Below are 14,059 nucleotides of genomic sequence, written 5' to 3' on the forward strand. Positions count from 1 at the left end.
CATGCGTGTGATGCATTGCTTACCTTTACATATATGAACAAGTCAAAGAGTATATGTATATTCTTTTCCGATCCACTACACAAACAAATCACATATATACCCACTTTTATTTTAAACATTCTAGTAAATCGTACAACTTTTTATCGATAATATTTTTATAATCTTCATAAATTATCATTCTTGCGTTTTATTACTTTATATATATCACAAATCACATAAAAACTGTCCCTATTGGAGTACGCGGTTTATATATGCTCTTTTTGACTTGGATATAGTGCCAAAAATGACAATAAACAAGGCATTGGTCATCCATAACATAGTTGGATCCAAATGTAGGTCAATTGCAATGCCACCACATCACAAATGACAAAAACACCACCACCGCCAAAGAGAGAGAAACTCTAACTCACTCTTTGCTAGCATCTTCTCCATTTCATACATAGGTATAACTTTCATTATTAATCATTGTAGTTACACTAATAATGGGCTCAAACATTATTACTACATTTCATTATCTCTCAAATTTATAACCTTATCTTTCTCAATCACACTACAAATTCTACAATGTTCCAATTCTTGGCAAGGTGTAGCATTTAGATGGTAAGGTGGGGGTTCAGTGGGGGTGGGAGAGGGGCAGACAGTTTGTTTTGGGGCACTTTGCACTCATGCTTATTTGTTTCAACCATTTTCTAACATATCCCTATCACTTTTTGCATTTGTGTGAGGTTTTGTTAGGATTGAGTACTTTGTATTGCAATATCTTTGGAGTTGTTGGAGGGAAGTGTTTGGTGGATAATAATATTTGGCATTGCCACTTTTAAGTTGCAAAAGGAAAAGGTTGTTTAATTATTACAACCGCATAAATTCATCCCTTTCTATTGGTTGACAGGTAGAGAAATAATCATGGTTTTGTCCGTGGCTTTTTTGTGTTGGCCTATTGATGCCACGTTAGTAATATCCATGATTCTCAAAAAGAAAAGAATACAAATTAAAGAATAAAGGAGATTTGACACTTAAACTCTCACACTTGATTAGACTCTTTTACTGCAATTTTTAGGTATATACTGTTTTTGGAATATGAAAGAATTACATCTTCTTATACGTGAATTGCAAGCATGCATGCAAACTGCGTCGATGCATCTGCAATTCGTTTAAATAGAGGTGTGTTAATTTATTTATTTTTACATCCTATGAATTGAATAAGAATATAAGAAAATAGTCAATAAGTCTACGGCCATATACCTTCATCTTTACTAATGCATTTAAATAAATTAGTTTGTGTTATAAATTTGTGGGTAATGGGCCTAGATCGAATTCTATAATTACTAATGCATTTAAATAAATTAGTTTGTGTTATAAATTTGTGGGTAATGGGCCTAGATCGAATTCTATAATTACTAATGCATTTAAATAAATTAGTTTGTGTTATAAATTTGTGGGTAATGGGCCTAGATCGAATTCTATAATCAATCAACAGATTACAGGTTACAAAATTATGATTCCGAAAATTAGTTTTAAATATGCTATATTGTTAAGGCCCATAACCTATTAAAGCCCAGACCAATCATGTCCTTTGCCGGCCGGCCCAACATTCCCCTACAAGACTTCAATTTGTGGTCGCCCACGATGAATCAAATTCTATTTAAACTAGTTTTATATCATTATAAATTTTATTCTTGTCATTGTTGTTGCTCTCTGAGCTTCCGTAATGAAAGCCTAGGCACCCGTCAGGATGAGACAAATAAGGAACACGTTGTGAGAAGCGGGCGTGACCCTCCGTGCATCCTTCCCTGTGAAACCAATGGGGGCGGTGATGGTCACTTCGTGTGGCGTGCGAGTGACCCAACGGTTAGTTATTTAGTTTTTCGTACTAAACATTTTGCATTAAGGGCGCGTTTGATTGCCCGGAGATGGCAATACGAGATAGGGTAGTCATATCGGAGTTTGTAAGATATAGCTGATAACCAATAAGATAGCTTATCTAATTTAAGGCGTTTGTTTGCCCTGAGACAATTTATCAGACAGCTTATATTGTTTTTGTTAAGCTCGATCGAAAGTACCGATACCGAGTTCGATTGACAACTTTACCCTCAAAACAATTGCATAATTCCAAATTTGGCCTCCAAGCCCTAATTCATCCCTAACCAAATATAGTCTGCCGCCTAAAATCAAAAATCGAGCGCCTTATTTCACTCCAGGAGCGGGTGGTCGACGAACAAAAACCCCGAAACTTGCATTGCAGACGGGTATGTATCTATTCACACCTTAATGTCGGTATTGAGGCTATTGTGATTTGGTTTGTGTTTGTGGATTGATTTGGTTTGTTTTTGTGCGTTGATTTGGTCGGTGTTTGTGCATTGATTTGGTATGTGTGTGGATGAAATTGGTTTGTGATTGTGGGTTGATTTTCTTATATATTCTACATAAATTGTATATAACTCAGACCCAAGACCGTTTGCGCGTCTTAGCTATGCCGTTTGGGAATCATGTGTTTTACATGGCTACCCTATTGTAATGTAATTGCCTGGGCTGAAAGGGTTTCTAATGAACTGTCAACCACCTGTTCGTTTACAGCTTGATTGATATGGCGTCACAACAAACTGAAGGTAGCGAAGACGATGGAAGTCCGGAAGGTAATAGTCCGTTTGGTTAAGGTCGTTGCTATTCTATTGGTACTCAGAATTATATTGGGTGTTTTCTGAATGTAGGTAGCAAGGATTTGGGCCCAAACAGAAATGCAAAATCTGATAGGTCGAGACGCATTTGGTCGGCTCGTGAGGAAGAAATCCTAATGGCAACTTTAAAGGAGTTGGCAGCAAACGGCTGGAAGTCCGACAATGGATTTCGCAATGGTTACCTTGTTCGGGCGAGGGAGGCGATCAAGAGTGAATTTCCAAATACCGATATACTGCCACACCCGCATATCTACTCAAAAATTACTACTTGGAAGAGGAACTACGGATCACTTAAGACGATGCTTAACTACAGCGGCATCGGCTTCAATTCAGATGGTACATACCGAATTGAATATGATGACGAGCAATGGGCGCTATTTTGTAAGGTATGTATTATCTTATGGTGACTACAGCGGTATTGGCTTCAAAACGTATCATAAAACAGGACTTCATTTATAACTGGCTCTGATATTAGTTCCATTGACATAAGAGAATGTAATTTTTAATATACGTTGTGTGAGTGTTTGCGTCCAGAGAGACAGGCATGCCAAGTATATGCGGAACAAATCCTGGCCTCAATACGAAGACTGGAAGGAGGTTTTTGGAAATGACCGGGCTGATGGTGAGAAACGTATAGACGTTGGTGCTGCTGCGAGGACCATTTACGGGAACAAAGGTGATTCTCCGGGCGCGGATGAGACTCAAGCCGCGGATGGGACATCCAGTCACATGACTTTACAAGATCTTTTTCCTGACATGGTCTTCCCGGAAGGTGTCCTGCCTGAGATGATTGATGAGAGCCAGTCCGCCACCGAAGTAGAAGGGCCTGGTTCTGGTGTTGATGTTACTGTGGGTCTAGGAGGAGAGACACGGGGGACAGGAACAACGACAGGGGATGCTTGTGGATCAGGTGCATTGAGAGGAAAACAAGTTGGCAAAAAGGTGCTTAAGAAGCAAAAAGTGGAAGACAAGATGGATGGAGTTATAACTCTCATGGGGCAGATTCACACAGACACAAATGAACGATTGAAAGAGATTTCGACTAGGATTGGGTATGAGTTCGATCTGAGCAACAAGAGGGCGGAGGTCTTTGACCAACTCAAAAGTATACCCGGCTTATCTCTCAAGTTGCAGTTCTATATTTCAAAGAAACTCGTTAAGGAACCCGAACTCCTTGATCTGTTTCGAGGCTTGCCCGAATCTGCTCGTGCAGCCTTTGTGTTTGATCTGTTAGAAGCCGACGAGAAGCTGTAATCTTAACATAGGGACCCCATTTCATTTTGCTAATTACTACCTCATTATGTTTGAATGAGAGAACAATGTAGTGATGTTATTTTGAGTATGGCTAGCAGTTGTGATGAAGCTACTCTTAATCATGCTTCATCAATATATTTGGATACTTTCTTATTACATTTTGCATAATTACTACCTCATTTATGCTTGGGTGTGCTTAATGTTCTCTAAATTACCATGTTGATTGTAATACAGATTATTGCGGTCAGTTTAGTGGTGCTTAATGTTCTCTAAATTACCAAGAAATCGTCAGTTTAGTGGTGCTTAATGCATCGGTCAAACAAGTTGGAATAAATGCATCAAATCTCGGAATCAACATCTATGTTAAGCCAAGCCATATACTGCCAAAACCCACCGAAAGAAACACAATCAATTGGCCTCTGAAAGGCTAAATTTTGACAACCTATGATGTGTGGTGTTCACCAACTTAGGCTCTGCAATAAAGAGAGTGTAATAAGGCTCATGGGGTTGCAGTGATATGGCTAATCAATGCCTCAGAAACACAGTTGATGCGGGTGTATTCAGTGGTGTTAAATACACCTTACCAAAGCTAGACCTCACCAAGCTCTCAAGAGTTTTTTTCATTCATGGCCAACGACGGACTCATGGAGTACTTACGAATGCCGTCCTTCATCAAGACGTTTTCCGAAGCTACTAGTTTGAATGAGTTGGTAATGTTTTTGGTCTTTCTCGGTGTTGTGCTTACAACATCGACTTCTTAATGCTTGACCCAAGTGTTTGTTACATGTGTAGCGCATTCCACCAGAATTTGTGGCTCTTCATGGTGCGAACCTACCTTTCGACTGCCGACTAATCACGCTGCTAGGAAGGAGGAGTTTCCCAGTTCGTGTGTTGAATATTGCGAGTGGCTGCCATTTCCACGCTGGTTGGTCGGACTTTCGGATCACCAACGAAATTGTTCACCATGATGTGCTTACTTTTACCATGGTCGACGCGGGGGTATTCCTTGTGAAACGCTATAACCCAAGAACTGGATGTCCTCCTCTCGGTGATCTACAAGGTGCGTGATATAACCGAATAAATTTAGTTAGTATGTGGTCGTTGCCTCTGACTTTCCTATTTTCCCTAATTACACTTACGAAGCCACTGGATATGGAGACTCCGACCATAGTGATGCCCCGGATGTGGATACATCGAACGACTACGTGCCAACGCAATCAGAGGGTGGGGACTCGTCGGACGGTGACGACTACGCTTCGGACGCAGGGGTATTGGATGAGGATGGCTGCCCGACGTTCACCGTTACGTTTGATTCGTCGAACATCAACGGGACACTGGAAATTCCGATGGCTTTTTGGCGCCGCCACATTCGAATGATTTCCCTTCAAGACCCGGTATACTTCAATGTAAACGGGGACTGCTGGTTCATCATTCTTGACCACAACGAGACCAAGATCTGGGTGAAACGCGGCTGGAGACGTTTCAAGGAACGTAACAATGTAGTGGTTGGTGTGCGGTGCCACTTCAAACTCATTGATCGGAATGAGGTTCAGTTTTATGTGTGGTTTGATCGGCCTTGAGAGTTTCCTTTGTCTGCAGCTTCGGTGAAGCACCTATGTACTATGTTAGTATGTATGATGTTAGTGTGTTATGAATGAACTAGCGTGTACTGTGGTGAGAATTGTTCACCAAATTTTCCTAATCGGCTTGCTATTTTGAATCCCGGATGCCGTTTGATTCCTAAATTCAGTTAGCTCCATTTGACATCGTATATTATTTGGGCTGGTATGAACCTCAATAAACATAACATCTACTGCCAAAATAATACGGACCCTCCGATTAAACACAGGAATAAAAAAAATTGAAGGCTCTGCATTCTGGAATAAAAATGTATTACAGCTTGAATGAAAATAAGTCATGAATTAAAAAAAAATTCCAAGAAAGTAACTTCAATTCGCACAATCGAACTCAACACTGGAAAGAATAAGGTCCATTTGCATAAAAATAGCACAGATCTTAGCATAGACAATCAAACTTGTCCATTATTTCTGTCTCCCCACATTTCCCTTGCAAGATCATCCCTTTTTTGGGTCCATAATGCAGATGGTTCCACGCTACTGATATTATCACCACACAACAAAGGATCGTTGGCAGGCTCATCATCAATATCAGCCTCATTAACCACCTCAGCCTCGACGGGATCAACTACCATTTCACCTCGTATGTAATTGTGTAGAAGAAAGCATGCGATGATGAGTCCAGTTTGAACATCTATGGGATAAAAGCTTGCTGACCTTAGGATTCCCCAACGCATCTTCAGCACCGCGAATGATCTTTCGATGACATTCCTCGCCTTGGAGTGTCTAAGGTTGAAAAGCTCTTCCGGTGTTTGGGGGGCTTGCCTTCCGACCCCCCATTCCTTGAGATGGTAGCGGACACCTTTGTACGGTGTCAAGAAACCTTCGGCATTTGGGTATGCTTGATCGCAGAGATAGTAGCATCCTGAAAAATGCAAGACATGTACTTTGTCAAAGTATAAAGGGGTGTAACAAGTTGTTAGTACGATGAATTTATTATAAAACCGTGCATACAATACCTTTGGGTACTTTCAGACCTAAAGGTCGGCTGACTGCATCCCTTAAGATCCTTGAATCGGCTGCCGAGCCTTCCCAACCAGGAAGGAGGTAAGTGAATCTGAGCTGGGGGTCACACACGGCTAGTGTATTGGTGGTGATGTGACCTTTTCGATTACGGTACCGGGGAACGTCGGCAATTGGGACACGCACATTGATGTAAGTCCCATCCAAAGCACCTAAGCAACCCTGCAAGCACATTTCAAACCACATTGATGCTCCGGATATCCAAAAATTCTGTAAGCATCTCAATGTGAACTTACCTTGAACCATTTCCATCTACGATCAATACAACCCTCATCTATTGGGATGGGCTTCACCAAAAAAAGATTGTGAAGCGTGAGAACTCCATGGAGTACAGTGTGGATATATTTGGAGACGGTTTGAGATGATCGCATGAAATTGTGACCTACTATGCGGGATTTTTTGTGATGAGCAAGCACACACAGGAACATAGCCACTTGTTCTTCTACAGTCACTTGTCTCTGGTCTACTAGGCCTACCCGGTCACGGAGAATACGACATAGACGCCCAAAGGTATTCCTATCCATTCTCAAATTATCCACACAAGCTATGTCTGTCACACGCACAAGCCTATCTAGTTGACGCACATGATCCGGGATAGAATCTAGAACCACAGACTGACCTAGCCGATCCCACCGTTTACGCTTGCGGTTTTGCGGGAAAATTAATGTGATCATCAAAGATATGAGAAGCATGTTAATTTGATGGTTCCGTATAATCTCTTCTAGCAAGAACACCACGGTGGTCAGGTTATTCTGTGGACATACAAGCAATTGTAAACAATTGGGATGGAAACAACATCTTGTCCAAATTATAAAACACAGAAGATAGCCTGCAATTACTTACCAAGGTGGAACACGTGCATACTGTCAACGTAATTGGATAACAAACACAACGTATTCCACTCGATTCAAAACCTAATACCGATATCATAACCAATTAGGGAAACCTGATTTCATACCTTTCGGGAATCCTCGGCGTTACCCATTCAAAACGCACGCCGATTTCAGACCTACAGATTGTATATGAAACCGATTAGCAAAACGCTGCGACAATTCCTCCAAGCATTAACCGAAATAATGCAATTCACCATGAACCCAACAAACAATTGAGAACGAAATACACCAATTCATCCAAGCACTAACCGGAATAAAGTGCTCACCGCTGCAAAATTGAACGCGAATGAATGGAATTAATTCTGTCCGATTACAAGTTCCTCATCCTTTTTACCCCTGCAAAATTGAACGCCAATGAGGGAAATTGATTTACAAATATAGAAGGGTCTTTTGGGCATTCACATAACTCACCTTGAATTTTTCACAATCGGGAAACATTGCATACGGCCGTATCGGAGGTGAAAACCGCGATAGCCATATACACAAAAACGTGGGTGGTATCTCAATTACAACCGGGTCGGTGGTTGTACACCGGGTATTCGGGTAAGCTTATCAGGGCAATCAAATACTATACACGCCCTAGATAAGAGGGCTTATCTTACCCTCTCCGGGCAATCAAACGAGCCCTAAGCATATAAAAACAACAGTTAGAGAACTTACTTGTTCGTACTTTTGGCATCTATGTTCATTATTAATCCTATGCATAAACAATTTTCGGTATACTATTCAAAGAAGCTAGAAAACCTCTTATTGAACTTACATATCATTTTTGTTTGATAAAGAGAATAATTATATGTTCTAAACATTTTTTTTAAATAATATATTTTTAGAAAATATATATATATATATAATTGCATCATAGGCTCCGGGTCCATGGACTTGCACTCTTTTATCTGCGTTACTTCATTAAAATCCAACTATAATTAGTTAAACCCGATGATATCTTAATCTAGTCGATATCTATAAATGCAGCTAGTGGAGTGTGGAAAAAAGAGAGTAAGTTTTATAAGTGGAAAAAAAATTATGTTATTTAACTGTGAACACTTCGAAAGACATAGAGAGAGTAAAGGAGTTACATAAAAAAAATAAAAATAATTGAATATTTTGTTTTTAGTCAAAAAAAGAAATGACTCAACTTAGTTAAGACATTTCAAAAAGGAATATGATTCAATTTAGTTGGGACGGAGGAATTACCTTTTATGTATTTCCTCTGTTCTATAATAATGAATGCATTTCTTTTTGGCATGCAGATTAAGAAAAATTGTGTTAGATGAGTTAAGTAAAAGGGGAATAAAATGGAAAATGAAAAAATCTATTGATTTAAATTTTAATAACAGATTCGATTTTTCTTGAAAATAATTAAGAAATAGGAAAGGTTGAAACTTATTTGACCGTTGGAAACAGCTGTATTCTCCGACAACGTCAGAGGTGGCGTCATTTGGCCAATCCAATTAACCTCCCATTTTCACCAATCCAATGCATTAATTTAATCATTACAACTTTTTATTCTCGATTTTATGTGGCTTTTGAAGTAGTTAGAGGATGCGTAGCGGTGGATGGACGGCGTTCGTCCGTGCACGCGCGGCTGGCACGGCGCTGCTCGCTGTAAAGAGCACGTCCGTGACAGTGAGCAGGCAACGTGGCGGCACGCGATTGGGCAACGGCTATGCCGTTGCCTTTGAAATTTTTTTTTTATTAAAAATCAGTTTTTAATTAAAAAAAACTCACTTCCAAAGAAATATATATCTGTTTATTACCGTTTTTTACCACTTTTTAATTTTTTTTATTTTTCCCCAAAAATACACATTTTCATCTATAAATACCCTCACTTTCACACCCAAAAATTCATACCAAACTACACAATTCTCATCTTCATTCTCCCATATCAATTCTCAATCTTTCTTCCACTCCTACACCATAACAATGTCCGGCCACGACGATAACCCCCTGGCTCCGGTTGGAACCCCGAATGGTTCGGCACTGTTTCCTAGTCCGGAAACGGAATACTCGGCCCCTCCTCAAACCCAAAGTTCGGGCGTTCCGGGTGGCTACCGGCCATACTCAATCGACGACCAAGGTGCCCCCGAAGGGCGATACGGGTGGACACCGGAGCCTAGGCCGACTGCCCCCTCCCAAACTCCGACTCCTCCTACTCGCGGTGTCCGCACACCGTACACTCCGGCGGAGATGGATAAATTGTTCAAGGCGTACTTGGAAATCTCCGAAGATTCGGTGGTTGGCACGAACCAATCCGACGATCACTTTTGGTGGCGCATCGCTCGCCGGTACAATGAAAACCGGCCGCTGGGAACAGTCGAGCGCAACGAGAGTATGGTGCGCAACGCCATCTTCCGAGCCAACGATGAAATTGGCAAGTTCAATGGCTATTTCCTCCAGGAAGAGCGGTCGGCGGGGAGCGGCCGGAGCGAGGTCGACATCATCACTGCCGCGATGAGCACCTACCAATCCATGAACTACAAGTCGTTCAAGTACCTCAACGTTTGGCAGGAGACGCGGACGCACCCGAAGTATATGGGAGGCGTAACATCCTCCTTTAGCGGCTCATCCAAACGGTCAAGGTCGGTATCCCTATCCGACACCGGCTCCGAAGAAGTGGCTAGCCAACTCGCCGGAGCTAACTTGAGTAGCCCCTACGCCGGCCCGAGCGGTTCCCAACGCCGACTGCAAGCAAGGAAGAAGGTGGCGGCCAACCGCCGTCGAGCCGCGGCTGCAACCGACGATGCTCCAGTTCCCGCTCCCGTTCCATATGAGCCACCTCCACCCCCACCAACTCGTTGTGGCAGCTTTTGACCCAACTAAATATGACTGATAGGTCCACTATGACCCCTCGCAACTTCGATCGCACGAGGCCATGATATTGGGCCTCCAAAGACAATTGAGGGTAGTGCCGCCGGATGAGTAGTTGTCCACGGGGTATTTTTAGCTTTTAATTATGTAATTTTTAATTTTTAGGAGTTTAATTATGTAATTTTTAATTTTTAAGATTTTAATTATGTCTTTTTTATTTTATTTGTAATTTGTAATATTTATTGTGGTTTTTTAATGAATTTTAATATTATGGAAATGTTTTTGTTTAATTGAATTTTAAATTGAATTGTGCTGGTCCTTGCGGAAGAGCACAGCTGTGGGTGTTGTGCTCTTGCCAGAGAGCAGGCAAGAATAGTGGCGTCGGGCCCACAACCGTGCTCGCTGGCAAGAGCACAGTTGTGGATGCTCTTATCATTCAATCTTTTAAATTTTAACACAATTTTTTAAATTTTTGACTATACCGTAAATTTGTACATTTTGTTTTTACCATTTTCTTATAATTGATCTCATATTCTACTAATTCATTCAAAATCATATTTTATTATAAAATTAACATTATATAAAAATAGAATTTACTCTCCAACTACTTTTTCAACTTATTTTTATTACATTTTTAAAATTCTGTGTCTGGAAAAAATGTAAGTAAAATTTAAGGGAGGGAGGGAGTATAATATTTAAGCTCTATATGACATTTCAAATACATTAAAAGTTTCTAAGAGCATCCGCAGCTGTGCTCATCCGCAAGGACAGCGTCCGTGCCGCTGGCATGGCACACCCATGTCCGCCGCTGTGCTCTTGCCAACGGCACAGCTCTGCTCGATACATCGAGCACGTCCGTGCCGCTGAGCAAGGCGATGTGGCGTGTTTCTATTGGCTGTTGGCATTTTCTTTTTCTTTTTTTTTATAAAAAATCGAAAATAATACCAAAAATTTAAAAAATATATTTTCGGATTCCCAAAAATATAGCCGTTTTATTACATTTTTTTGATTTTTTTAAATTTTTTTAAAAAAATTAATCCCAAAATCATCTATAAATACACACATTCATCATCCATTTGGGAGAAATTCGGCCACGAGTAGTGAGTTTTTTTAATTTTATGAATTTAATTATGTAATTTTTTAAATTTTAGGATTTTAATTATGTAATTTTTAATTTTTTTGTAATTTGAAATAGTATTTCGGGTATTTTTAATGCATTTTAATATTGTGGAAATATTTTTAGTAATTGAAGTATTTAAATTAAATAATAAAATGGTGAGACCCTTGAGCATGTCCTTACGGAAGAACATGAATGTGAGTATTGTGCTCTTGGGGAAGAGCAGATAGTAAAAAAGTAATAAAAGTGGGTCCGAACCCACATCCATGCTCTTGTCAAAGAGCACGGATGGGGATACTATAATGCGTAAAAAACACACACATCAATTCATGAACAAACTTATATTAACCGCATAAGAAATTAGGGCATTAGCAATGGGGCGCCCTAAGGCGCGCCCTATGGGCCACGTCAGCAGTTTTATCCTCCTACCTCCCCACCTGCAGTGGGGCGCCCTATAGCGCGCCACGTCATCATTTTTTTAATATTTACAAAATCCATACGAATTTAAAAATAATAATACATTAAAATACGAATTTCATAAACTTCATTTTATTTAATAAAAATTAATACATTACAATGCGAATTTAAAAAAACGCAAACTCAGCGACGACGGTTACGAGCCCACACTTCTTCAATCATGTCACTCATGAGCTGTGCATGCTCCTGTTTGTTGCGCATTGAGGCCTGTCTAGATAGAACCTCTTCGAAGCCTAACGGTAACCCTCTATCGGGTGTGTCGGTCGATGTGCCGGAAGAGCTAGATGCACGGTCGTCTTCATTCCAGTCGGTGATGCTTCCGTCTTCACTCTCGACTATCATGTTGTGCATGATTATGCACGCATATATGACATCGGCGATGACTTCCTAGTACCAGAAACGAGCCGGCCCTTTCACAATTGCCCACCGTGATTGGAGCACCCCAAATGCCAGCTCGACATCCTTCCGCGCCGCCTCCTGCTTTTACGCAAATAAAACCCTCTTCTCACCAATTGGGCAGCTGACCTTCTTTAGGAAAACTGGTCACCGTGGGTAGATGCCATCAGCCAAGTAGTACCCCATATGGTATTGGCGTCTGTTGGCAGTGAACTCGATGGCCGGGTCGTTGCCGTTACATTGGTCGGTGAAGAGGGTGGACGAGTTGAGGACGTTGATGTCGTTGTTTGACCCGGCTACGCCGAAGTAAGCATGCCAGATCCAGAGCCAATGGTCAGCGACGGCTTCGAGGATCATCGTCGGGTGGCTGCCCTTGTATCCACTTGTGAATTGGCCTCTCCACGCCGTCGGATAATTCTTCCACTCCCAGTGCATACAGTCGATGCTCCCGAGCATCCCGGGAAACCCGTGCGCCCTCTCGTGCATCTGCATCAGACCCTGGCAATTAGTGGTTGTCGGCTTGCGCAAATATGTGTCGCCATAGGCCTCTACTATCCCCCGACAAAAGCTCTTCAGACACTCGCGGCCTGTAGTCTCCCCACAGTGGAGGTACTCGTCAAAAAGGTCCGTCGTGGTGCCGTATGCCAACTGACGAATAGCAGTCGTGCACTTTTGCAATGGTGTAAGGCCGGGTTTCCCGATGCCGTCCTCCCGAAACGTGAAGTATTCATCACGTGAAGACAATGTACGAACAATGCTGAGAAAAAGGTACCTCGACATTCTAAACCGGCGGCGGAAAATAGCCGGGCCCCATCGCGGTTGATCGGCAAAATAGTCTTCAACCAGACGTCTGTGAGCTTCCTGGTGGTCGCGTCGGACATACGACCTATGTCGAATAGGCCAATGGACTTGCTCAGCCGCCGCTGCCGCCGCCGCCGCCTCCTTCTCGCGCTGCATTTGCGCATAGCACGCCGCCATGGCCTCTTCAACGGCTGCATCTAATGCTTCGTCAAGCGAACCACAGGATTCAGACGAACTAGAACTATTGGTGTCGTCGCTGAGATTCATTTTGGTTGGATGTAGAGAGAGAATATGTAAAGAGATAGTCGATATGTTCGTATGCACAACTGAATGAGAAACGAGATTTAAATAGAAAATCAAAACCGTGTGCCATCGTCCGAGTCGATCGTCCGCGACCTCCACAATGTGGCGGACGATGGCGCGGACGATGACCATCGTCCGCGGCCATCGTCCGCGACAGCCGCAATGGGGCGGACGATGGCGCGGACGATGGCCATCGTCTGCGCTATCCTCCGCGACCGAAGTATAGGGCGCGACTATCGTCCGCGTCCTATGGCACGCACCCGCAATGGGCGCGGACGATGCATGGCACGGACGATGCGCGTCATCGGGCGTGCCATCGTCCGCCCATTGCGGATGCTCTTATGGCATGTAATGTACCACCTGCACTATTCAATACATAAAATTTAAATCTATGTCATTGTTCAGTTAAATCAAGATTTTTGCTCTCCAAAATGCATGAGATAATAGAAGATGGTAGAAATTTTCAAAATGAGATTGTAATCGAGGCATACTTGTTGAAAGTAGTGCAAAATTTGGTATTTTTTCTTCCATGAGGGAATCCTAAAATCTGCAATGTAAATAAATGGGATTAGAAATGAAAACAAGCACACGCTAATCCATCAGCTTATAACGGCTACCAACAAAGTAAAATGTTTTTGCTCGAGGCACAAACTATGGGACTGTGAAAAGGCCCAC

The 14,059-nt window shown here is 42.0% G+C and overlaps 2 protein-coding genes across 4 annotated transcripts; one reads left to right on the forward strand and one right to left on the reverse strand.

The window, feature by feature from the left end:
- Positions 1 to 4,588: 4,588 nt before the first annotated feature.
- Positions 4,589 to 5,509, forward strand: LOC121786850 (B3 domain-containing protein Os03g0212300-like). The gene is made up of 3 exons (XM_042185461.1): positions 4,589 to 4,639; positions 4,722 to 4,989; positions 5,073 to 5,509. Exons 1-3 carry the CDS (start codon positions 4,589 to 4,591, stop codon positions 5,507 to 5,509), a joined length of 756 nt encoding a protein of 251 aa, XP_042041395.1.
- A 272-nt stretch (positions 5,510 to 5,781) lies between these two features.
- LOC121786396 (putative nuclease HARBI1) lies at positions 5,782 to 8,115 on the reverse strand. 3 transcript variants are annotated; one of them, XM_042185027.1, is made up of 6 exons: positions 7,894 to 8,115; positions 7,749 to 7,808; positions 7,548 to 7,598; positions 6,826 to 7,341; positions 6,526 to 6,751; positions 5,782 to 6,431 (listed from the first exon to the last, which is right to left on the reverse strand). In XM_042185027.1, the coding sequence occupies exons 3-6, from the start codon at positions 7,572 to 7,574 to the stop codon at positions 5,959 to 5,961; spliced, it is 1,242 nt and encodes a 413-aa protein (XP_042040961.1). In that variant the 5' UTR covers positions 7,575 to 7,598; positions 7,749 to 7,808; positions 7,894 to 8,115; the 3' UTR covers positions 5,782 to 5,958. The 3 variants fall into 3 exon arrangements, with proteins under 3 accessions (XP_042040961.1, XP_042040960.1, XP_042040958.1); XM_042185026.1 differs by having other exon boundaries at positions 7,749 to 7,818; XM_042185024.1 differs by having other exon boundaries at positions 7,732 to 7,818.
- Between the last annotated feature and the right edge of the window lie 5,944 nt (positions 8,116 to 14,059).

This window comes from Salvia splendens, chromosome 22, assembly GCF_004379255.2.
Source record: "Salvia splendens isolate huo1 chromosome 22, SspV2, whole genome shotgun sequence".
NCBI lineage: Eukaryota > Viridiplantae > Streptophyta > Magnoliopsida > Lamiales > Lamiaceae > Salvia > Salvia splendens.